The sequence below is a fragment of the Prinia subflava genome, chromosome 7, assembly GCF_021018805.1.
Source record: "Prinia subflava isolate CZ2003 ecotype Zambia chromosome 7, Cam_Psub_1.2, whole genome shotgun sequence".
Taxonomy (NCBI): domain Eukaryota; kingdom Metazoa; phylum Chordata; class Aves; order Passeriformes; family Cisticolidae; genus Prinia; species Prinia subflava.
Genome location: NC_086253.1, coordinates 5,381,012 through 5,405,948, shown reverse-complemented (window position 1 = coordinate 5,405,948; position 24,937 = coordinate 5,381,012). Strand labels below are relative to the sequence as shown.

The following is a 24,937-nucleotide window of genomic DNA, read 5'->3' as shown; positions in this document are numbered from 1 at the left end:
CTTTCCGGATCTCTAAGAGCCCAGAGATTCTCCCAGTGCCACTGAAATTACATGGACAAAACACAGCCAGTGACCAGCACTGCCAAGAGCAGGGACGGTGTATCTCTGTCCCATGGGAAGTGTGCCAGCACATCACACACTCCTCCCAGAACTACCCTGACACCAGACAGGGTGCTGCTGATAAAGGTGTTGCTGTAGTAACACAGAGCTTACTCTGAGGCAGAAACACAGGAATGTCCTAAGGGGATGATTTTCTACTCATGCCAACCTTGATGATGCTGAGGCTACACCTGGCTTTGTACAACAACTGAGTTACAAGTAGCCCATGGTGATCATTGTGTCCAACTTTGAACTCAAAGCAGGGCCAGCTTTGAGCCTGCATTGCACTGGGGAGGACCTCATCTTCAATAATATCTTATCAAGTAGTCTAGACACAAATTTGTAACCTGTAGCAGTTACAGTGTGGTGAAAAATGAGTTAGTTTTACCCTTACAACAGCTCTGCAAAAGTGGTGTGGTTGGCAGAGATCTGAAGCTGTCTTTGCACTGAAGCTGTGTCCCCTGGAGCCAGCAGCACAGCAGCTGTCAGCACCGTGCAGCAGGTTGTGTTACAACCTCTTAAGTCAAGACACTGTTCTTTTGGGTGGAAAACTTTCTGCAGAAGTCAAGTGCATTCCTTCTATTCGCTCTAGGCAAGAGGATTTCAAACCTTGGCTTTGGGTTATACTAAACACACATGGTGGGCAGCTGCAGCCCCTACTTAAGAGTTAATCCCTGTAATATCCTTTGTTAATCCAACTACAATGATCAAGTAGCACGGAACATATTCAACATGGACAACATACAGAGAGTATGCCAGATTAACAGGATTACTGCTGATGAGGGTAATACTACCCTGTATTTATTCAGCACTTCCCTGAAGAACACAAGGTACCTTTCAAATGGGGGTAAATATTTGTTAATCCCAGAGGGGAAAATGTAAGTGCAAAGAGGCTAAGTAATAACACCAGTTGCACACAGTGAACCAGCAGCACTATTCCCAGTCATGCTTTAACACAGCACTCCTTGAGCCATAGGTTGGTACAACCTGCTCATAAAGTCCTAATGCTCACAGCACATCCTGTTCTCCCATGCTAATAGGCTGCCTATAAAGCAACATTTCTATGGCCAGTTAAAGCTCCATTTTCACTACTCATGTTTTGGTGACTTTGTAAGAGTTTACACAAATACATTTAGGGAGCAAAAAAGCTTACAGTACTTTCCTTTGCGCTGTAGCATGTCTAACACACTGCTATGGAATAGTCAAATGTAAACATTCTGAACCATCTGTAACTTTTATATGTATCTATTATAGCTTGTGGTCATGATTATTTTGCATCCTTTGTGTATAAACAATCCATGTGTTTAAAAGAGTCTGATAAAATAATGAACTTGAAGAATAAAGCTTTCACTTTTCTCACTCTTTAAAAGATCCTTTACACCCACAACCAATTCCTGTGATTCCTGTCTATAGACATTATTTCTTTAATGATCATATGGTCACATGTACCACAGGAAACCTGTGAGAGCTGAGCATACACTGTACCCCTCATGAGCTCATTAGGGACCTATACCAACACTCACTGCAGTAGCTTCTGACAAAGAAAAACAAAACAAAACCCCAGAACTTCAATGCCTGCCTAATTTGGGCAGCAATGTGTAAACCAGAGTAGCACAGACACCACCCCACTTCATGTTTGTATCTAGTTCAGCATTTACTCTAGCAGAAAGGGTAGAACATAAGTCAATAATTAGAGACCTCTACAGCAAATGAGGAAGATCAAATCTTACATCTCTGAGGGATAATTTGTCCCAGTTATTCTAGACATCTATTTTAGTATGAATCTCATTCTGGAGATGCTTCTCTTCGCTCCCTGCAGAGTAGGCTTAGACAATGAGATGGCTGCTGGTGGATGAAGTTCAATAAATGCATATTTTCTGTGCTGGCAGATTGTGACCTACATGTTATACAAAGTGAGATACATCCAACCTCTGCTGCAACCAGAGGCACAATGAGGATCATCTCATGGAGTGAGTCAGGGAACCCAACACCCAACATACAACCATGCCTGCTAAAATTCAGTCCTCCAATGATTTGCTAAGGTTTTTTTCCAAACACTGCATTTATAAAATTATTTTCAGCCTTGCTCATTATTTCAATCACCTTGAATATTTCCCTACTTGCTTTTGAATCAAATCCATCTCCATTTATCTCAACTTGTAGACATACAGGTTTTTAAACTCCTCCTCATTGTTTATGTGTCCAAGTTTGTTGGACAACAGAGACAGCCTGGAGTAACTTGGCTGTGTTTCTTATATTCTCATTAGAAAACTGCAGCTGTAAATTTTATTATGTGATAAACTGTGCATAGGAAATAAGAGTAAAAAGCAGCAATAGAAATGTATGCCTCGGCAGAAGTTCCTCTGCATAGGAAACTGGAAAATATCATTTCCATTTTTGGGAAAACTGCAATTATGCTAATTAAGGCAGTAAATATTGGGAAGCAGGAAAAGTTCAAATTTACCTTCTTATAAATTTACCTTCTTATGCTTTTCAGAAGAGATGAGAGACAGGACAGATTGCAATCTTCCTCTTACAAGAAGACATGGCAGACATATGATCCCTTAAATCAGTGGATGAAATTCTAGTTTCACTGGAGTTAGGAATCTGCTTTAGGACCACTGTTTTAATTTTAGGCACAAACCTCTAGCATCAAAGCTGAGGGTTTGGAGAGCAGCCATTAGTCTCTGACAGCAGTGAAGAGAGACCAGGGGACAAACACTAAAGTTTCACTGACAAGTTGCTGACTTAGAGAACTTTACAGAGAGGAGTAGAAAATCACTGAGTGGTTTACAGTGACAAATACAGTGAGTGACAGAATTACCAGTGCCAGTACCATGCCCAGCTGCTCTGCAGGCTTCAGCAATCCCAGTGGCCCCAGAACTGCCCAGTGCTCCCTTCTCTCGGGCTGGGGGGAGATGCAGAGACCTCTGCACATGGCAGGAGAGCTGACACTGAGAGAACAACAGGAACAATCTGTAACCTACAGCTGGAACGATTTTTAAGCAATACTGTTCCATTTGCTCTAAGCTAAAGAGAAATTACAGTGCCTATTTCCAGTTTCTGGATGGAGGGTACTGGAGGGGTGGAGACAGTTTGATGGACTGGGGAGTCATCAGCTCTGATTCTGCTTTGAATATATTTTACTCAAAATTTCAACTCTCACATATTATTGCTTGCATTGCTCCTCTATGTAAAACAGATGACTCAATCCCAATTTAATAATAAATATCTTCTGGGAGAAATTCTTAGCAGCTGTTTCACAATCATGCTTTTTTTTCCTCTCTGGCATTAAGGGAGCATACACACTTATTAAAGTTTAACAGGGAAAGTAAATTTGAAGATTAAAATAATGTTTAATTGGTAGCTATAATACTTATCTTTCAGGTGCACAACACAAAGCAACTCATAGGAATGATTATTGTTATCCCTATCTTACAGAGAAATGAGGTGAATGAAATGATCTGCCTTATGACACACTGAGTGTTAGATTTCAGCTCTGGCTCCCAGTTCTGTGCTGTACCAACTGGGTCACATTTAGCAATATACAACTTTTAAATATTCACAGTTCTATATTCACCAACATCTGGTGTCTTAATATTTCTTAATATTTCAATTTTTTAAGCTTCAGTGATACATTACTTTAGCTTTGTTAACATTATATTAGCACAATATACAGAATTTTAAAAAAAGGGGGAATTATTTTTCATTTGACCCTTGATGTGAAGAGTTACTGCATTTTTCCACTGGAATCTGTTACTGCAGTAGCAGGAAAACCACACAATATATCCATTGCTCTCGTTCAAGGGCAAGTTAGTAAGTGACAGGACAAAAGAATTAGAGCCAAGCGAGCTGGTGTTCTCTGCAGGTGGTGGAAGGATTGCAGTCCATCAATAAGATTCATGCACTTACAGCCACCCACTGAGATCACTGTCCCGTGTGTCCTCCCTGCAGTCAAAAGGCTGAGCCTCTTTTTCAGTGAATACACATTCAGGAACAGCCAAAGTTCTTGTCCAGATTTCACATACTCGTAACTCCATGATCACTACTTCTCACATATTTGCTGTTTTGTCAAAAACTGCATTAAATTAGAGAGGCTGAAAGAGAACTTCCAGCAAAAGCAGCAGTGTGAATTTAGTCCACATGTTCTTAGAAAAGTACGTAACAGGGTGGTTCAAAATTAGAACATTTTCTATCCCCAGCCTGCACATGCCCTGCAGCCCAAGCTGCTGAAATCCATCCGATCTACAAGAGAAAAGTGTAAGTTTTCTCCTCACAAAATAGATCTGTGTAAAAGAAAGAGCAGGAGGGACTTGAAATAAGCTATAAGAATCTCTCAGCACTGGCAGGGAATGGTGGGAGGCCTAACTCTCCCACAGCCAGGTTTTTCGTGTTGTTTCAGTGATGGAAGAGCCTGGACATGATGAAGGACCAAAAGAAGAGTAACATGTTCTGTTTGCAGTTTTGGTGTGAGGCTTTGGGAGGTTAGGCTAATTAACAAAGAACAACTTTCCTCAGATCATTAAACAATATTGCTTGAAATTCACTTAATCTCTTTACTCACCTCTCAGTGTCTCCTTTTGCACATCAAGACATTCCTCCTGTGGTGGTGCCTTCTACAAAGTGGTTCAAATATATCCATCAAGATAATACTGATTTGCATTCTTTTATTAAAGAATGATACCCCAAACCCTTTGAATTATTAACTGATAATGTATTAATACCTGAGGGAATAGGGCTTTTTTCTTCCATAACAGGCCTTGTTCCTCTGAAGCAGCCAAGGAAAAACAAAACCAGCACGGAATTACTCACCACACTTTATGTCTAATGTTTGTTCAGGGTTACTTTGTAAAGGTTATTGCATTACTCTACCTATAAATACTAATTTAACTTTAGAATTAATCTGCAGAATTGAATATCGAATTCCAATCCCCAGATAATACTTAACACACAAATTAATAATTAAATATTAAATTAATAGTCAATTAAAATTTAATAATTGATCCTGATTTATCATCCTAAGAGTCCTCTCACAATTTCCTGTTTCTACAGTTGGGATAAAAAGCTGAAGTCCTACTAACCCATCACTAGCAAAAGACAGTCCCCACTGCAGAAGATGTATGGAAGTGGAAAATAGAAGGTCAGCATTTCACATAAGAGTTTTTCCTTCAGCAAGTAAACTTAATTGCATAAAATTAAAATGTACTTCATATCAAAATATGAAAAATATATAAAAATATATAAAAATCCTTCAGCTTCAGACAGTGAGAAAATATTAACTAATGTAAGACAAGAATTATTTTATTTTGACTTATGGTAAAGAGATAATCACTGAAAAAGGACCTGGAAAGGACCAGTCCTGCCACTCTTGTAAAGCTGATCAGGTGAGGTGTGCTGAGGTAACAAGGCTGTACCTGAGTAAGGAGCTCCTGCCGGCTTTTATCTTTTCCTGCTGCAACTAGAGCTAGGCTGGATAGGAGTAGCAACAGATCTACATTAGCTACTTAAGGAGTAATTTAACTACATCAGTTTGGTGCTGCTGAATAAGAGAGTTTCTGATAGTTTTCACTCAATTTTTAGCACCACATCAGAAGACACACTGGAGAAATGAGGTGATGGGTTATCTCCCAAAGCTCTGCCTCCAGTTCACAGAATATTCTGGGTTTGAAGGGACTCACAAGGATCCAAATGCAGCTCTTAAGTGAATGTTCCATACAGGGATAAACCCACAGCCCTGGTGCTATTGGCACCATGCTGTCAGCACAGCTGGTGGTTTCATAGCCTGACCATAAGCACTTCCAGCTTTAATTACATTTCCTTACACCTCCATCATTAATCACTAGGACATAAAGGACTCCATGTTCCTCTTCTGTGCTTGTACAGCCCCCTGTTCAGAGGGCCTTGGGTTGAGAATGGAGACCCTTAAATGTTGCCACAGCAGAGACTTTAAAAACAGGTCCCCAACGTCCTGCACTGACCATGGCTTGTTGTAGCTGCACAAACACTTGTAGGGTTTAACCTGGAAATGCAGAAGAGCCCTGAAAAACAATCTGTTCCCTCATATGGAAAACATCTTTGGAGAACAGAGTACCAGGACAGTTAATGTTGCCTACAGCCCCTTCTCTGACTGAAACATCCCTTTTTGTAAAGTGCACAAGGACATCAAATACTTCGAGGTAGTGGGAGGCCAATTTTCAAGCACAAATATTTGAATAGAAGATCCAGATTTTATATGCAGAGATGTAGGCGTAAATGCCTGAATGTGCAATTGTTCAGGCATAAAATTGGCTATTGAGTTTTATTGCTAAATTCCAATTTCAACTGAACTGTTAAATTCAAATAATTAAATTCAAACCTCAAAGCCTCTTCTGCTTTTTTCCCAATGATACCCCACACAAGAGAAATTTTCTTGTACTTAATGGTGGCTGAAAGGAAAAATTTATTCAAGTGTGTTGTGAAGTTACTGTTTAAAGAGCTCCTGTTTGCAGAGATTGCTCCTTTCCCCTGTAGGAGCTAAAGGCTTACCTATTACCAGTTCAACCCAGTAGGTAGGGCCAGCTGGAAAAAAATAAGCTCAGGACTTCTTGCAGGCAGAAGAACAGGCTGAAACCTGTTGTTTTGAGGTTTAATTAGTTGTGTCTATTTACTGCCCTGCTTTGTTTTGCAGGTACTTCAACAGACATTGTGTTTTCCAGAGGTAAATAATGCAGAGTGAGACAGCTGCACCTGTGCCATTATCAGAGGGTTAGCCAGAAACTTATTTATGAACATTTTGATGTGTTGATGTTTCCCTTGACACATGGAAGGTGGGCATATATACACAAAATATTTCTAACAGACATTAGCTGTTGTGGAGACTAAAATAACCAGGTAAGAAAAACAACATACTTTTCTCCTGTATTACTGAGAAACAATTTCTTAAATGATGTATGTAATACTGAGAAACAATTTCTTAAACGATGCAGCAAATTCAGAGATGTTTAGAGACATAATTTTAAATTTTATGTATTTCGCTTTTTGACCCAAGACTTTACTGGTTACCTTTAATTTATAATTTTGAAAGAAGCTAGATGATTTAAGAAAGATATTTGGTCCTTATTTAATTTCAAGAAATAATCCTAGGGAAGAGAAGCAAGTAGCTAATTACCTTCTCTGTTTCACAAGCAAAAGGTCTTCAATTATGTGGCTTCTACCTAGCTCCAAGGGTTTGAGTACCTCTACTCTTTCAGGACTTTGAAAGCTTGTTTGTACACTGGATGATTGAGTTTTGTTCAGGCTCCTGTCAACTTATGTTCTGTCTGCTTCCCCATCTTCTCATCTAGGTCCCTGCCAATTCATTTTATTTTATGTACATTCAGAATGCTGCTTTTTGATCACATTATCTTTTAGCATCCTTTCCTATGTAAGTTCATTTTCGAGGGCATTCATGGACTATGTCACCCTGCCCTCTCAGCCTTCTAGGACAGGACCTACCCAAAATATTAATTTTTAAAACACCTCTGACCAACCTCCATGCCTCTCTTTGCGTGTGGGAGCTGCTCATTCACCAAAGTCATGTTGTTGTCGTTCAAATATCTCCTCAAAGCCTTCCTTTATTCTGATGCTAATGGAAAAAAAAAATACTACTAGGCAACTGGAGTGCTACCAACAGCTTGATCTATTGCATTGACTAATATTGCTTCATTATATCCTGACATCCCCCTTCCTGCATGTATTAATCATCTACTCTTTGAGGCAAAGTGTTCTCTCTGCAGAAAATCTAAGAGCTTTAAATAATAAGGTTATGCAACACCTACATGATGTGATGTGTCAGTTGTACAGACACTGCTACACGAGCCTAAAGTCTACGATGAAAGAAATAATTTGGTAGTTTCACATCTAGCTTGCTTTATATGATATCACAAATTCCACGTTCCAGGTCTGGTTTAGATAGTAAATATTTAAATCTGAGAAGCAAACATACCTGTTTTTTCTTTCAGTGCCAGCTAACGAGTGGCTCTTCAAACTGCTCATGGTTGCTGATCTATCATTTATTATTCACTTTTATTACTTTTGTTTCTCCCTGCTGAAAATTGTAGCAATTACTAAGTTCATCTCATTGATAGAAATCATTGGAGATTCCCTACGGCTGTCAAAGAAATTGGACTGATTTCCATGGAGTAGACAGCAATTTCCTAATCATGACACGTGAGGAATTTTTTGCGCCTTTTGATTTCATACATGAATTTGTTTGTTTAAATGTAATTGGCAAATGATCAGTGGAAACAAATTGGTGGGAAAGGCTTAAAAATAAATTTAACCCAAGTGTGGAGATGGATTCTTGGAGGAAACGGAGGATGACACCACAAATGGCAGTAATATCCCACTGCTCTCTGATGGGGGTTTTTGAAGCTCAGACACCCTTGGTGATGGAAGGAACCCTGGAGAAAGCACAAGCTGAGCACTGTGAGTTTTTAGTAAACTGGATGAGTCAACAACTTCTTTGTCTTGAGTAGTTTCTGCACTTTTGGTCTTTTCCTCCCACATGCTTTGGTGGGACAGTCTTACGGTAGAGGAGTACTTGTGCCTTTTTGGGTTGTTGCTGAACACCATCACCCAGATCATATCACATCATATTCTCTGTTTAACTCCTTGGCTCACATTGGGAATGGCTTTAAACTGTAAGGAAATAGGCTTAGATCACATACAAGGAAGAAATTCTTCCCTGTGAGAGTAGCGAGGCACTAGAACCTTTCCAACCCAAACCAGTTGTCATTCTGTCATCTTGCCTTGTTTTTTGTAAGAACACAACAGGTCTCAGGTTAAAGGCATGAGCTGCTGGAAGCCATTTGCTTTTAGATGCAACTATACAACCTCCATCAACCGCAACTGGAACGCCTCCACAGCCTGCCATCCTCTCCAGGAACCTCGAGGACACTGTTATTTTGTGATGTTTCACCCTGTGCCCCAGCCCCTGCCCCGCAGGCCCCGCCTGCCCCCATTGCCCTCAGCATGACAAGATGGCGGCCTGTGGGCCTCCCGCAGGTGCTGGTCCCGCCCCCGCGCGCATGCGCGGAAACGCCCCGCAGGTGCCACCGCCCCCTGTGCTATATCTGAGTACGCCGCGAGCCGCACGTATAAGGGTCGTATCACACCCTTTGGCCTCGCTTGGATCCCTCCGCCGCCTCTAGAAGCAGTTCCTATAGTTGCAGGCTTGGCGCTCCCCAGGGGGAAGCACGGACCTAGAGAGGAGCTGCGGCCCAGAGCGTGTTCGTGCCTCCCTTGGGGCTCGGCTGCGAGCGCTCCGCGGGGTGGTCCCGAGGGACTCTTTCCCTCCACGCTCATGCGGAAGGATATATCGTTTTTATTTTTTTATTCGCCATCTGCTGAGCAACGGTTTCGGGGGTGTGGCCTGGCTCGCGAGCCCCGCCCCTCCGGGCCAATCGCGGCGGGAGACTCGCTGCCGGCCCCGCCCCGCTGGTGCGGCGCAGCCAATAGGGGCGCGGGACGGGGGCGCGCGCACGGGTGAGGGGGCGTGAGCGCGGCGCGGCGCCGACAGTGTCGCTTGGCCGCGGCGGCGGTCGGGGCGGGGGGGTGGAGGGGAGCGGGACCCGTGCCCGGTGTGACTGCGGGGTGCGCCGGCAGCGGGGCCGGGGGGAGCAGGTGAGGGCAGGGGCAGGGCTGGAGTTCTGCCCGGGTGGGCAGGCCGGGCTGTTGGTGAGGCGGAAGGAGCTTGGCCTGGTCGCCCTGTTCCCTCCCTTCGGCTGCCGCCCGGCGCTCTGGTTCCTCGGAGGAGGAAACAAAGAGGCGGCGGGGGTGGGAATGGCCGGGGAGCTGCGCTGCAGCCATTCTGGAAATACCTTCTGGTGTTTTCTTCCACCCACCTCCACCGAGTAGTGATTAACAGGACCGTGGGCGGGGGGGCGACCTGTGGAGGTCCGGGGGTCCGGCTGGAGCCGCTTGGAGAAGCGGGGAGGGCGGCCGGGAGAGGAAGGAGGAAGCGCTCACCGCCCTGCCCTTTATATTTCTCTCCTCTTTCCGTCGCTTTCCTCACTGAAGGCCTCCCGATGAGTTAAAATGGTGCTGAGGCTCGAGGGGAGCTGGTCGCTGCTCGTAGGGAAGAGGTTCCTCTGCCTGTCGGAGGAGGAGGACAGGACGTGGGACGCCAACCTCATCTCGGAATGGCCCTGGAAGTCGGGCAGGATCCGGGCTGTGTCACACACGGACATATCCAAACAAGACCTGAAGGTAACCGGGAACTTTCAGCGAGACCTGCTAAATCGAGAGTGTGACCGGGCAAGTTGGTGTGGGTGTGTGTACTCGTTTGTGCACATGCTGCTCTCGGGGGGAGAGGACACGGCGTCTCGGCCAACACGTTTGGAAACGCGTGTCCCTGCCCGAGCCCCGATGTACTTGTACTAATACCGCAAATTATCTCTAACTAATTATAAATGTGCTTTCTTCCACCGGCATTTTGAAGAGCAGGTTCTTACCGCATCCACTGTGCCTGTGGTTTATTTTCTAAAGTTAGTTTAAGGACTTGCCAGTTGTGAACAGGTTTTTGCCCCCCGAGTTGAAAGCGAGACCCTCCAATGTTGTTGGGGTTGGGGACTTTTCTTTGGAGCAGCTGGTCATGAACAAGTACTTAGGTTTTAAAGTCATACCTAATTCATGCCTGGTGTTGGAGGTCTCTCGGACTCTTCTTACATGATGGCCTCTTCTTATTAATGATTACCAAGTGGGTTTTTGAACATATAGTTATTGCAAGCGTGGTCTAATTGGTTAGCTGTGTATTTTGTGTGGAACTCAAACGATGTTTAGAGTTTGGCTGTGAAGTTGTTCAGGGGCTTTATTTGGTAACTGTAGTCATTAAAAGTATTGAGCCACTTAGTCGAGTATAAGACTGAGTGGTGACTCCCCAAGGACAAAACTCCATTGTAGCAGCGGCATCTTGAACATTGTGCGTGTTTCTGCAGAGGGCTTGGATGGCTGTCCCGTGACAGCAAGAACAGCACCATCTTTCCATTTGAACTGTCTGCTCTTTTTTGGTAATGAGAACTTAATGACCTCTGATTAACTGAAGAAGCACCCGTTACTTGTCAAACAGAACGAAACTTTGGGTGTTTCTAACTCTTTCTTGAAAGAGTAAACTTTGTTATCGGCTTGTTGTTGTGGATGGCGCAGGGGTGGAGCTTTGTCCATTTTTGGGCGCGGGGCTGTGCCTGTGCCGTGCTGGTAGTGGGGAGGAGGCTGCAGAAAACTTTCTCGGTGCAGAAAACTCTTCGGGACTTTCTCTGCAAAGAAGCAGCAGGTGCTGGTGGGGGCTCTATTGTGAGCTTTAGAGCTGGTTACGGTCCTGCCAGAAGCGATTGACTTGATGTGTTCTCTAGTTGAAGTGTTAAAGAAGTTGCAGAGTGGGCAATGGAGGTGTGGAGAGCTTTGTACCAAAGCACACCCCATCTCCTTTCCTCTCCAAGCTCTGTGCAAGCGTGATAGACCCGAAAGAATAATGAACTGAGAGGGGGGAATTAACTATTTATCCTGTAAAAGAGTTGAAGTATTTATTTCAATTTCTATTTTGTATAGGACTGTCAACTGCTGTTGAAATTTTCTCAGTTGTATTTTCCTGTGTGTGCAGTGTTGATGCAGTAGACAAAACAAGCCATTCTGGTTCTGGTTGTTATTTGCTTATCTCTTTCATTGTTTCTGTGCACCTCAAAATTACTAAGTTCATTTCTGCACCCATTAGTTCTATCACTCCTGGCTGTGGTAATGCTGTTTGTGTGCATGTTTTCACTTGCCTTTCCCCTGAGAGGGATGATAAAACACCAGGAAATGTTTCTGAGATTCACTCAACTGAGATTTTTGTTCTGATTGTTAAATGCATTCAGGCTGGATTGCTGTGTTCTTTGGGAAGAAGAAATTATTTTTCCAAGAGTAGAGTCTTCTGCCAAGATGTTCCAATTCCTCTATTCAGGCCAAGTTGTACTTGCGGTCTTTCCCAATAATTTGCTGATCTCACATGTTGCCTTTGAAATTAGGGTAATGCTATCCCAAAGATGTTGGTCAAGCCATCATATTTTTGCCATGAAATTATTTTCCTTTTGAAAAATATGTGTAATTATTTCTGAAATTCATAAGGACAAATAGCAGCTAAAAGCAGTCAGGAAATGACCTTCTTCACATTACATAATTTGATCACCTTTATTGTCCTGCTGTCATTTGTGCTTTCAATAAAGTGTCTGAAGTTATTCTTTGGGATTGGTATTTTTCAAATGGTTCTAGAGAAAAACCAGCTTGTTTATTCCAGTTCTGTAGAGTTTGTAGAAGATCCATGTGCCACTACTGTAGACAGTTCTTTAGTTTTAGTGAACTTTTTAGGGTAGGGTGTGTATATTTTTTCCCTGTGTGTAACCAGGGACAGTGTTAACATATTTAACTATCCTTGAGCAGCATAAAACTTTTTGAGATGGGAAGGTGTAAATTTAAATGTAAATACTATTATTTTATGTGACAGTAATGATACTAAACCAATTAACATTGACTGTTACTTATAAAATACTGGGTCAACCTTAGATGCTTTAGTGATTGCTTGCTTAAGTGACAGGCAATAATAATGCTGGAGTTATAAGTACATTTAATGCCTTTTTTAGTTTAGAGTAAATTGATGGTTTTATCTTTTCCATATGGAATATGTCTGAGTTTTACAGGTAGTCACTCATTCACTTTACTTCCTTTCTGTAGATCTGTGTGGAATTTGATGAGGAATCGTGGGAGAAGCGGCGATGGATAGAAGTCTACAGCCGGCTGATGATCGCATTCCTGGTGGAGCAAAAGCTGGTGTTGGCTGAAAGAAAAACCCAGTGCATGCCTCCTGTCCAGTGGCCTGCAATGGCAAGTATCCCCTTGGCTGAACTCGCTTTGGTTCTGCAGTTCCACCTTGTGGGTGGTCACCAGGGTGAATTTCTGGATGGCAGCCTCATTTCTGGGTGTTTTGGGAAGGGAGAAAATCTCTTTGTGCAGCTCAAGCTGACAGAGCTCATCAGCATTTGAAGTTGGTGGACATAAGGATGTATTTTTAGGACTTTGGTTTCTCTTAAACCACTGTTCTATACATTGTTAATTCATTCTTCATCTTGTCTTCTGTTTTGTTTTTTCTTCCATGAATTTCTTCTTAAGAATAGAGAGAAAAAGTGTAAATCATAGGTTTCTAAGGATAGCTTGTGCTTTTATTTTAAGTTTTTGACTCTGCCTCAAGTTAATGCTATGGTGATTCTTGATCCTGAGACAAAAATAATTCAGATTACTCTTGTGTGATGCCTGCCTGGCACGAATGATCTGTGAGATTTACATTTTCTGCATGCAAAAAGCTGAGCTACACTGTACAAGGAGAGAACTAAGCTGTCTGTACCTGCCATGCATGGCTGAATAGGCAAATTAGCTGGGGGAGGTGAACAGGGAGCATTTCTTAATGTATTCAGCCAGTATAGTTGTACTTGACTACTTTGGATATTGCTGCTCAAAAAAGTAGTGAGATAAGTGAAGATGCAAACATGTAAACTTGCTGAACATGAATTCTGCTGAAGCTGTAGTCTGTGTTTGAATACTATTAATTTTTCTAGGTATAAAGTGTGCATTGTAATTCATATTGCTGCATTTTAGCTGGTCTTTCTTAAGCCAAGTCAATCTGAGCTGATACTGGAAGTAGGACCCAATAAAACAGGAGAGGAGGTGGAAATATAATTCCTTAATTTTATTTCATGGGCTGTGCATTAATACCATCAGTTCCTCTGGCAGGTTTTGCTGACAGCTTTTTCTGAAAACCTTCCTGTTTAAGCTTAGCTGTTGTCCATTTCCAAGTATCTGAATAGTTCTTATTGGATACTTGCCTTTAGTTTTGGCATGAGGTTTTCCTCCTGAAGTGTTTGATGTGTCAGTTCATGCAGGGTACATTGTTTCAAAGCTCATTTAGCAAAGGAAGAGGTAGGATCAAATGTAGGCCAGTCCTGGATCTTGCCTTGGCAAAGAAGACTTTTTTTCCCTTTATCATCACACAGGGCAGGAAAGCAGAGGTCACAAAAGAGGTGTGTGGATTAATTGATTTGAAACTTGATCATAACTTACCAGTTCAAGTATATTGGAGAGGTTATTTCTGATAACTGGAGTAGCTTTGTAGGAATTTTGTCATGCCCAGTTACTCCTGGAGGGACTCTTGTCCCTCCTCTGCCAGTGCTGTCCAAACTGAGGTGAGGACAAGAAAGATCTGGTTGGGTTTTTGGAGGACTGATCAAAAGAAGGCGTTTTTCTCCTATCAGAACGATTTCCTTTTTGTAAATGGGGCACAATTACACCTTTCAGGTAGGGAGCAGTAATTCTTGTCACTTCTTTTGTTCCAGGCTGCTGCTGCCTGTCCACTCAGATCTGTTACTGTCACTAGACAAAATTGAATTTTATCACACCTTAGGAAGTGTTTCAGAAGGTTTTAAAAGAAATTTTTGTTTCTTGTCTGTTCTTAAAGCCTTGGGTATACCTGAACACTTTCACCATTGCACTGCAGTGTTACAACAGCTATGAGTCTGTCCAGACCATCCCATGGGCCTAAATTAAGGTTTCAGTGTTGCACAAGTTTTGAGAACTTCAATGTAAACTATGCTGCAGCATGGTTTGATTGAAACATTCATTGATTTGCTAGTTATTTCCCCAGTCTACCATAAGGAGGTTTATTAGTAATGTATCTGCAATTAGAATTATTACATTAATAAAATTTTCATGTGGGCATGAATGATTAATTGCTAATGATAATTAATTGCTAATGATAGCCACCTGATTCATTCATGCTGATAGCTGAAATTAATTTCGAGTAGAGTCCAGTAACTTTCTTTAGGTGTGTATTAGAAGTTTATTGGAAAGTAGCTTTGTATTCAAGAATTGCTTGTAGCTGTGGTAACTTAATAGAGAAATAAAAGCAAAATTAAAGTAATTTTCTCAATTCAAAGGATGAATGATGATATCTTGTTACTCTGTCTCTGAGAACATGTTTATCACTTTTTTTAGACCTACAAGTCCTTAGTGGACAAAGCTGGAATGGGATCACTGGTGTCAGTGCGCTACCTGGGTGAAGAGAAATGTGTTTTTCTTTCTAAAGACCTCCTGACACCCATCAAGGTAACCTTGACTGGCATTGGAAAGATGAATCTCTTATCTTGATACTTAGGATAATGTAATAATTACTTAGGGTAATGTAATCGAAATGCAAACTTCAGATGGGTAAAAACCTGTAGTAGGTGTTTATTCTGTAACTCACAAATACCAGTTCTGATTGTAATGTCTGATTAAAAACCCTCTGGGGCTGATTCAGGAGAGGATCACTTAGAGCTGCACGAGGGAGTGTGCTGGGACAGTTCTTCAGCTCAGGTGACAGCAGCTGCATGTTGATTTTGGGGATAACCTGGAATAGTTTCCCTTTGTTCTTTTGAAGATGACTGTCATCACTGTGCAAGGAGTTGCAGGAATGTCTGGCATAAATCTTGGTATTTAACAGAAGCACATCACTGCTAATCATAAACAAAGAATTGGGCAGAATGTAAATGAGATGGTTGAATTACAGTCCCTTTATTGAGCACCAGAGGAAAGCTTGTTAGTGAAAATTAATAGATGAGTTAAAATAATTGTCTCTGGGCAGGTGTTATGAACAATAGTATCTGCTAAAGATAAAGAATTTAGCCTTTTTAGAAACCATTCTCAAGACCTGTAAACAATCTGAACTAAAACTAGTAATGGTTGTCCCATGTTGAGACTGCAGGTAGTGCCATGGTTAGTGTTCTACTTTGGCTTGTTAACAGTCAGCAAATACACAAATCCTTTAGAGGAACTGACAGGAGAGTCTCTAAGAGCTGAATTTGGGTTGTAGATATTTGTCTTGTTTATGTTGGCTCAACAGCAGGGTTGAGATCTCTTTATGCAGAAGCCTTATCTCAGCACTGCAGTGGAAAAGATTGCTTTACTGGCATCTTGAGTAACAGTTTATTGACTTCTAGTTCCTCAGTTTTCTGCCTCTTACAAATATCAGAGCAATGCCTGAGAGAGAAAGATAAGATCCAACCCCAAACTCTTTTCTTACTTGCACTCTTTGAGCCTTGGGTGGAAACTTGCTGTGACCTTTCCATTTCAGAATCAATTCTCATTCAAGAATTCAAAAGGAAAAAAATAATACACATACATTATGCTGAAGAATTATGAATAATTTAGGTGTGGCTTACTCTGTTTTCATTCATATAAACATTTTATAATGGTGTCTTGAGACAAACTGGATCCTGGCATTATCATAAATAGAAACATAAAATATTTCCATTTGGATCTGCTCAGGACAAATATGCTGCTGCTTTGGAGAAGTTAAAATTCTAAGTTAAGAATGGACCATTCAATTAAATTTATTGCTCATTAGCAATGTAGTACAACAAAGCTGGGTTATTTTCAGAACAATATTAAACTAGGCCTGGAGAGCTCACTTCAGTCTGTCTTGCAGATTCACTTGTTGCAAATTAGTAATAAGAAATTATCTACCTCCAGTCCAGCATCCTGGAACTGATGGGGAACTGGATTATGAGAACTGGATTTATATGAATTACTGCCATCTTTTTAAATATTGTGGGATTTTGTTAAAAGCATTATCCTGAATGCAAACTTCTGTTCTTTTTTTTTGTTCCTGAAATAGGATGTGGACAGTTCCAGGCTTTCTCTTAAGGATGATCAAAATGTAAATGAAGAAATTCAGGCTTTGGTTAAGAAGCACCTCGATGAGACACGCTTGGTCCAAGGTACAAGCAAACTGTGGAGCGGAAAACTGGCAATAAATGCTCAGGTCCAAAGGGAAATCCTTGCAGTGTTGCTTTAATTAATTGGTAATCTGTTCTAGGGGAGAAAAGCTTTTTTAAAACACCCATTTTACTCTCACAGCAATGAGTGCAAAATGTGAAGGATTGTAGATGTTTAAGTTTCAAGTATTTCTTTTGGAAGAGTGAGTATGTAATTTAGGCACATCTAGATGGCCTGATACTTGTGAAATAGATCAAACTTGTAGCAATTCTCAAAAATTCTGAGTTGTTTATTGTTTTAAGTAACTTGATTTTTTTTGCAATTTGTTGCTTGTTTATGAAAACTTCAGGGTGTTATATAGAGGCTTCCTTTTTTAGTCAAATTTAAAATGGTTACTTTTGTTTGCCAGCTTTAAATTCCTAATTACTGGGTTCATACCAGCATATTTGTAGTTATGTGCTTGCACATGCAGGGACTGACCTTTTTGAAAAGGTAAATATTGCAGCTTACAGTCATACTGTAAGGACAGGAAAAGGTCATTTTGATAACTGTGGTCATCTTTGTGCCTCCTTTGTCTTAAGCTCTTTTTTTTTTTCCCAATTTTGTAGGTGGAAAAAATATCATTGGTTCAAAAATTAGGATTTATAGCCTGGACCCTTCTACTCAGTGGTTCACAGCAGTTGTTGTCAATGGGAATCCAGCTACAAGGACCCTAGAAGTCAACTGTCAGGAGGTAGGAACCTGCTGCAGTTTACAAATGGGTATAGGGAATAAGTGCAAACTTTTATTTGTATCTCCACCAGCACCATTTTTATTTCTGTCTTTACTGTAATCTTTAAACATGGGTGTCAGTGTAGTGCAGAACAATATAACCCAAAGTGTTTCTTTATGCTGCTGGTGGATTATTAAATAACAAATGTCTTTCTGTGAAAAATGAGGGAGACCTAAAATTTTTATTCTAAGAATGAAGCAAACATGATCTTGGTTTCTTTGCTCTCTGTGATGTGCAGACAGTGCTCTCAAGCACCAGTTTGTGTTTTTATGCAGAGACACTGTCACATGGTATGTTGCAAATTCAGCTTGGTATTCAAAGAACCTAGAGGTGTCTAAGCTTAGTCCATACCACCACATCTAATATAAATATTTTTTAATAGAGTTTCACCTCTCTAAATGGCTTTTTCTGTGTTCCCTGTCCTTTTTAAGATTCCAGCTTTAAAAACTCTTGATCCAGAATTAATTCATGTTGAAATCATATATGACAACAATGGAAAATGTGGTAAGACCCTTTACTTTTTGTCCTTCAACCACTAAGTAGGTTATTTGTGATTGACTAATCTTGATCACCTTCTCTTCCAGATAAATCAAAAAGAATTGGGGGTGTGAAAAGGAAGTCATCTGAGAACAGTGGAAGTGGTGATGCTAAACACACAAAACCTTCTCCTGAGGTAATGTCTTGCTCTGTTATATATGGCTGTTACATAATGATGTCACTTCTCAAAACATCTTAAGTAAGGATTAGATTGGAAAGTAGGATGATAAATATAATCCCTTGGAGAATGTGTTGAGTTCTTTCAAGCTTGTCTGGGCATGAATTGAACATCTTGCCTTGTTGGAGCAAAAGCTACTAAGCCTTGAATGTTGGTGGTTTGTTGGGGGTTTTGTTTGTTTGATTTTTGTTTGATTGGGGTTTTTTTGCTGTGCTTTTTGCCCCCTCCTTCTGCTTAGGAGTTGGTCTGCCTGGTTGTGTATTCTTGGAGTGGGAGAAAACACAAAGGAGTTGTGAAGTTTATAGCCTTTGCTTTTCATGTTCTTTCTTTAGCTGTTTTGTGCTTGAAGCCAAAACCTTCAGCTGCACTTGGCTGCTTTGAGGATTCAAGCTGCACAAGCAGCAGTTGATGGTTGTTTCAGTACAGAAAAGGGATGTGACTTTTCTAATACTCTCATGTCTACTTTTATTTCTTTTGTGATACCTGCCAGGTATCACTGAGAGATAAGTAAACTCTCAAAGGTCAGAAGACAATCTGAGTAACTTAAGTGTAGAAATGCAAATGAAAAATCACGGCTTGACTGAAGAACAGTACTTCAGATTTGCCCTGTGGTCTTGCCCCAGTGTTTCAGAAAAACCTGCATTTTAAGCAGGAGTAGCCAGACTTCAGGAAGCTGAGGAATGGGAGGGAGGGCTTGTGCTCTGTGTAGAGTCAGCTGTGCAGATCTGGCTGGTGGCTGGATACAGTCATTAGCAATCTTTAACCACCTCACAAAGAACCAGCATGAGGTAACAAGCACAGAATAAGACCCTCAATGAAGAGAGTGTCCTCTCCTGTGTTTACTGAGGAAGAGTGTGCAGCAGGGCAGTGTGGAGTAGCAAGAGATTGCAGTCTTGTGTTTCCACAGCTCATGCTTGGATACCTTCAGCAGCTTTTGGTGCTCAGTTTGCCTTTCTTCAGTTTTCTGCATAATTCAGCCATTGAGCAGCCTGCTTGACACACACAAAGCTGGTCTGTATTTCACATTCCAAATGCCCTGCTGAAGAATTACCATGATCTGAATTCATAACTTGTTTTACCATAGTTTTTCCTTAAAGCAGTGAAGTTATTTACTTCTCATTTTCCAGTCTGCCTTCCTTCAAAGGACTGGATCATTTATCACTTCTGTACTCTTTGGGAAATGCCTTGCAACCATTTTTTCCAAGTGGTTACAACGAGTGTGCTTTCTAGTAAGAAAACCAGAAGCTATTTGTTACTCTCATTTTGGTGGATCTGAGTATGTGGGAGTGACTAGCTGAAGCCATATTCTTTGTTGATAACTGTGTGATAGTACTGATTTTCTTGGATGGAGTTAATTATGTGCAGCATTTTTGTGAGAGCTTGACTTGGTGTCTGACAGCTGTGTAATAACAAAGCAAAAAAGGAAATATTTTGGAGGTGATGCTAAGGAGCCTGGAGTGTGACTTCCCAGCAGTAAGTGGAGCATGTGGGAGTAATATGGATGTTGGAGCTAGGGAAGGTCCCCCACAGAAAAGCTGCTATTCTAAAGACACTTGCTAATTTGGTAGGCCTGTTGTATTCCTAGATGAATTACAGATTTCTTTGGATGGTGATTTAATCAATGCAGGATTTCTTTACTTAACACTTTCTAGAATTCTGGTGCAAAGATTTTCTTGCTATGAGAAAGTTCACATCTAGATCTTTAGTAATGCTGGCAGACTTCACAATTTTGATTTTCTCTGAGATTTTCAGCTGAGCTCAGAAATCTATTTCTGAATTCCAATTACTGCAATTACTGTAGAAATATTGTTGCACTGGCAGTTACCAAGAGCAGAGCTTTCTGTCTGTCTTTCCACTTGCTCAATACACTTTCTCCAAAAAGTTTGTTGTTAATTAAGGGGAAATGAATTAGCATGAACAGTCTTTCATGGAATCTGTAAGGTTTAAAAGGACACTTGAAAGGCTTTCCACCTCATGAAAACTGAGTGAGTTTTAATTGGCTTTATTGAACATGGTAGGAAGAGTATTAATATATTTTTCCTTTCAGGCTGAACTTTGCAAAGCCATAATTTGTTCTCCTGAATTTTCCTAACTGTTAAAATCTCCCTTGCAGGTTTCTCCCAGCCAGGGACACGTGCAGTCAGTACCGACTGTGCTGGGTGAAGCACTGCTGGGATGTACTCCTGCAAATAAAGACCAAAGGCACCCAGGCCTGCCCCTGGCAGCCAGCTCACCACCCAACCTCGGGGCAGAAACTCCTCAGGGGTAAGGAACCAGTTTCATGCTTATACAGACATTTACCTCCAAAAGTAATTCTGATTCTTAGCAGAACGAACTCTGAGGTCATTTTAAAGAGCTGTAGTAACTATTCTTCTGTAATACCAGCATAGAAAAGTTTAGACTTGCTTCCCTTGGATATGTAATTGACTTCCTAATGCCATGTTCTTATTTATCTTTACGGAAGTGGCCCTTCAATGTCCCATGCTAGTGTCACTGTTTCATTGTACCCATCTGTAAATGGATACACAGGTGTGGTGCCTGCTTTGTCAAATGCATTCCTTCCCTGCCCCCAAGAAAACCAGAACATGTTCAGGCAGGTCTCTGCTTTCTTGCAGACCAGCTACAGCTCCTCAGTGGTATTTCTGTTAAGCACCAGTGCCTTTGAACTTGTGTTAACCCCAGTTCTGTCACAAAATGGATGTAATGGTAGAAATAGTGTGACAGGAAAACTCAAATTTGCTAATAGGGTTTTTTTTTTACTAGTTTTGTCTCTCTCACATGCTGAGTGTGGAAAATATGACTTTTTAAAAAGGTTTTTTTGTGAGAGAGGTTTTACAGTCTTTGGCATACTGACTTGTGCTGCCAGTCACCAGTTCCTTGAGAATCTTGCCACAGACATGCAAATAAAATGCATTTGGTTATTTAGCAGTTGCAGGAAAAAAATGAGAAAGTAACTATTTCATTGTGAAAGAAGGTAGTGGAGTAGCAGCAGTACCCAAATTTGTGTGTGCCTACATGGGTTTAGAGCTTTATTGTTCTAACTCTTAAAAAAAAAAATCAAACCCAGATAAAAAAACTGACAAAACACAAACCTATTCAGCCTAATACAAAATCTAAAATACTCATACATCAGAATCCAAAGCACATAATTAAATAACTTTCTTCTTTCAAACTTTAAATGTGGCTAGACTGAGAAGCTGATGCTCTGATTTGTTTGACATGTTTGTGGTTTTTCTCCTAATTATTGCATGTTGTGTTTCAGCACATGTAGACGAAGCTTGCCAGACACTCATCCTTCCTGTCTTAATACTGGAGTCAAACCCTTGACAGAGGAGCTGACAGCCTTTCCTAACGTGGGCTTTATGTCTAAAGAACAAACACAAAATCCTGCTGATCAAAATGGGAAATACACCTCTTTGAAAACCTCAAGATCTTCATCTTTGACTGATTCAGCTAATGAAAAGGGAACCAACCTGAAGAATACTAATGACCCTTTTATGAAGGCCACAACAAACTTTCCCAAGGAATGCATTTCCATAAAGCAGCTGCAGCATCCCAACCCTTCCATAGCAATACCCAGAGGCAGTGGCACTGTGGAACTGCAGCGAACTTTAGATTGCAGACCCTCAACCTCAGATGCTCATCTCCTGTCCTTCAGTGAGTGTGGGGTTAAATCACAAAGCAGCTGCAACAGCCACAGCAGCCACAAAGGAAACAAGATTGATGAACTCGCAGAGATGGAGTTTTTTATTAGAAGAAATTCAAATGAGATCCTTTGTGACAGAAGTGAAAGTGAAAGCTTTTGGACTGGAAGTGCCAAGGTCCAGGATAATAGTAAGTGTTTTGAAAATTTCCTGTCATCTGAAAGTCCTTGTAATTTCTGTCTAGCTACTTAGAAGTAGGTAATTGGTTACATATGCCACATTAGTAATTTAAATTGTGTAAGTCAGGTTTTTGAGTCATTTGTATGTTCTTTTGTGATGGAAATGCTATAAACTGGAGAAACACCCTTTCCTGATAAAGGAAAAGGACTAATCATTAATTTTTAGAAGTAAGTTTCACGAAATATATGCAAGAACAGAGTGGCAGAAAAGGTTACAAAGCTAAGGTTCTATTTGGAATACAGATGCTGATGGGATGAGACTACTTTTTATCAAAGGTCCTAAATTTTACAAACATGGTGAGGGGTGGAAGTTTTCCTCAGTAAAGCTCTGTTCAAGAAGGGCTTTTATTTAAAAACTGTCACAAGAGCAAACCAAACAAAACCCCACCCACCACCACCAAAAATTAAAACCCACTCAGCCCCAAAACCACCCACCTTGTTCCTCTTTTCTATTTGGTGAGCTCTTCAGGTGCTCACATGGGACAGGAGGGGAAAGGCTGTGGTTGTTTAAGGAGCTGGACTCCTGGTGTCATGTGTCCTGCTGTGCATCAGGTGATGGTTCAGGGTTCTGGGAATCCCCCTACATACCCACCTCTTTGTATTTTTTTTTAATCTCCTGTTGCTTGGTCTTGCATTACCATGTGTTGTTCCATAATTAGCATGGATACACAGCCAGCCAAGCAGTCGCTGTTGTGTCCCCTGCAAGGCCTCAGTGGTGGCGTAGGAGGAAGGGAAATGTTTGGCATCTGTTACAGTAAGATGCTGAAAGCTGTTGCATCATGGAGGGGGAAAACAGGACTGACAAATGGCCAGGTTGTACTCTGTCCCCATTTCTTGTGAAATATGGTTGCTGCGTGCCCTAATCTGCTCAGGGCTCCAACTCTGGCTGAAAAACTTCTTTAAAAGCAGATGTTCTTTCAAAATGCTTCTCTGTGAAAAAGTGAAAAGAGGTCTTACACTCAGACTGTGTGATTCCACTGGAACTGCAGCTTGAGACAGTTCCTGCTGGTGGAGAAGAGGCTTCTGCCAACTGCAAATATTTTTAGCATAACTTTGTTTCAATGTAACGTGAAAATTACAAAAAAATTTGATGTGGATCTTACACTAAAATACATTTGCTGACATTTCCATGTGAAAAACGGAGGCTTTTCTGATCCTGGCTGCTCTTCCCTGCAGTAATGGTTCGCAAGTCCATTTTATGTGACGCTGCTAAGGTGAAGAAGCTGCAGCAGAGTGGGGAGGCGTTTGTGCAAGACGGCTCCTGCAACAACATCGCCCCTCACCTGCACAAGTGCCGGGAGTGCCGCCTGGACAGCTACCGCAAGAACAAGGAGCAGAGGGACTCCACCGTCTTCTGCCGCTTCTTCCACTTCAGAAGGTGAGAACAGTTCAGATACACACCCTGGAAAGTTCCTGAAATGTGAAAAAAACCCAGAATTAGTGAGCAGTTCTTTGGTCTCCTGTAGGTCTCTGTTTCAAAGCTGGTATTTAGCTATAAGACCAATATACTCAACTAATGAGTGGCTGCCTGTGGTTTTTTAGCTCTTAGAAATGATACAACTGCTTCATTTGAGCAGAAAATATTTTGGCAGGACTTAGAGCTCTTTATTTTGCTGTTCTGGGCTGAGTGCCAGTAGGATAACATGAGTTCAGTTTGAGTGCTGCAGCTCAGTAGAATTGGAGATACTAATGAGAGGATAGACTCCATGCAGGTTTTCCAAGTTTAGTGTTGGACACCTGAAATGTTAACTGTGAACCAAGAGCTGTGGAAGACTTGCAGTAAGTGGCTATGGATTTTCAGCTGGAGGCATTTAAGCTTGCCATGGAAACATTTAATCTGTGCACCCAGTAGAATTCAGTTTTATTGCTAAACATTTAAACAAATACAGATGCGCTACTAATCTGTTACTTATCCTCAGATTAGAGATTTTACTGTAGTAAATCTTTGTATAATCTGATGTGTGAGACCAAAGTAACAACAGACTATGCTAATTCATCCTCTCTGGGTAACAATCCAGACTTGCAGTGCAGTTCAAATCAGATGAACCCTGTGGTTTAGGACTTGAAACTGGTGGAACTATCCCTTTTTATTGAACGTGAAATCTGCCAAATCCTGGAGGTGGCGTTTGTCTGATGACAGCAGCTGCCAGCACGTGTTCTCATGGAGCACTTAACACTACAGTGAGCACATGTTGTCATCAGAAGTCACCTTTTCTCTACAGCATTTAGTAAAAAGGTTCCTGAGCAGAACTCTCCATTTAAGACACTACTAACAATAGAGATCTCATTCTTTCCACCTACTCAGAATCACTCAAGAATACATCTTACTCAAATTTTGCTTGATGCTTTTTGACAGCTGCTTCCAAATGAATTGTTACTGAAATATATTCTATATTTAAGGCATTCTGACTTCTCTTGAGAGTTGTATGTATTATTAGGTAAAATTATTGCTGTTGCCATCTCTAGATGTGGCATTTTAAAGATTATAAACCTGATTTGGTTTTCTGTGAATAAAGAACCATTTGTTGTAAGGTAGATTTCCTAATTAAAAACCTGGATTTTTTTAGTCTCTTTCTTTAAAACAAGCAGTGCATTGAACATGCTTAATGCTAGTGACCGGTGTGTTTACCTGTGTCTGTTGTAACCTTTGAGTAAATTCATTGGCATACAGTAC

General features: G+C 41.2%; 1 protein-coding gene across 2 annotated transcripts in view; it reads left to right on the top strand.

The window, feature by feature from the left end:
- The first annotated feature begins 9,601 nt into the window (after positions 1-9,601).
- Positions 9,602-24,937, top strand: part of KDM3A (lysine demethylase 3A) — a 29,217-nt gene continuing 13,881 nt past the window's right edge. Inside the window, exons 1-11 of one of the 2 annotated variants that reach the window (XM_063401408.1) lie at positions 9,602-9,741; positions 10,138-10,326; positions 12,823-12,972; positions 15,133-15,243; positions 16,793-16,895; positions 17,502-17,626; positions 18,097-18,169; positions 18,250-18,338; positions 20,494-20,645; positions 21,643-22,214; positions 23,440-23,641. In XM_063401408.1, coding sequence (XP_063257478.1) covers positions 10,156-10,326; positions 12,823-12,972; positions 15,133-15,243; positions 16,793-16,895; positions 17,502-17,626; positions 18,097-18,169; positions 18,250-18,338; positions 20,494-20,645; positions 21,643-22,214; positions 23,440-23,641 — 1,748 coding nt within the window. In that variant the 5' untranslated portion in view covers positions 9,602-9,741; positions 10,138-10,155. Of the gene's footprint in view, positions 9,742-9,774; positions 10,327-12,822; positions 12,973-15,132; positions 15,244-16,792; positions 16,896-17,501; positions 17,627-18,096; positions 18,170-18,249; positions 18,339-20,493; positions 20,646-21,642; positions 22,215-23,439; positions 23,642-24,937 lie in introns of those variants that run through there. The other variant, XM_063401407.1, reaches the window with a different exon arrangement.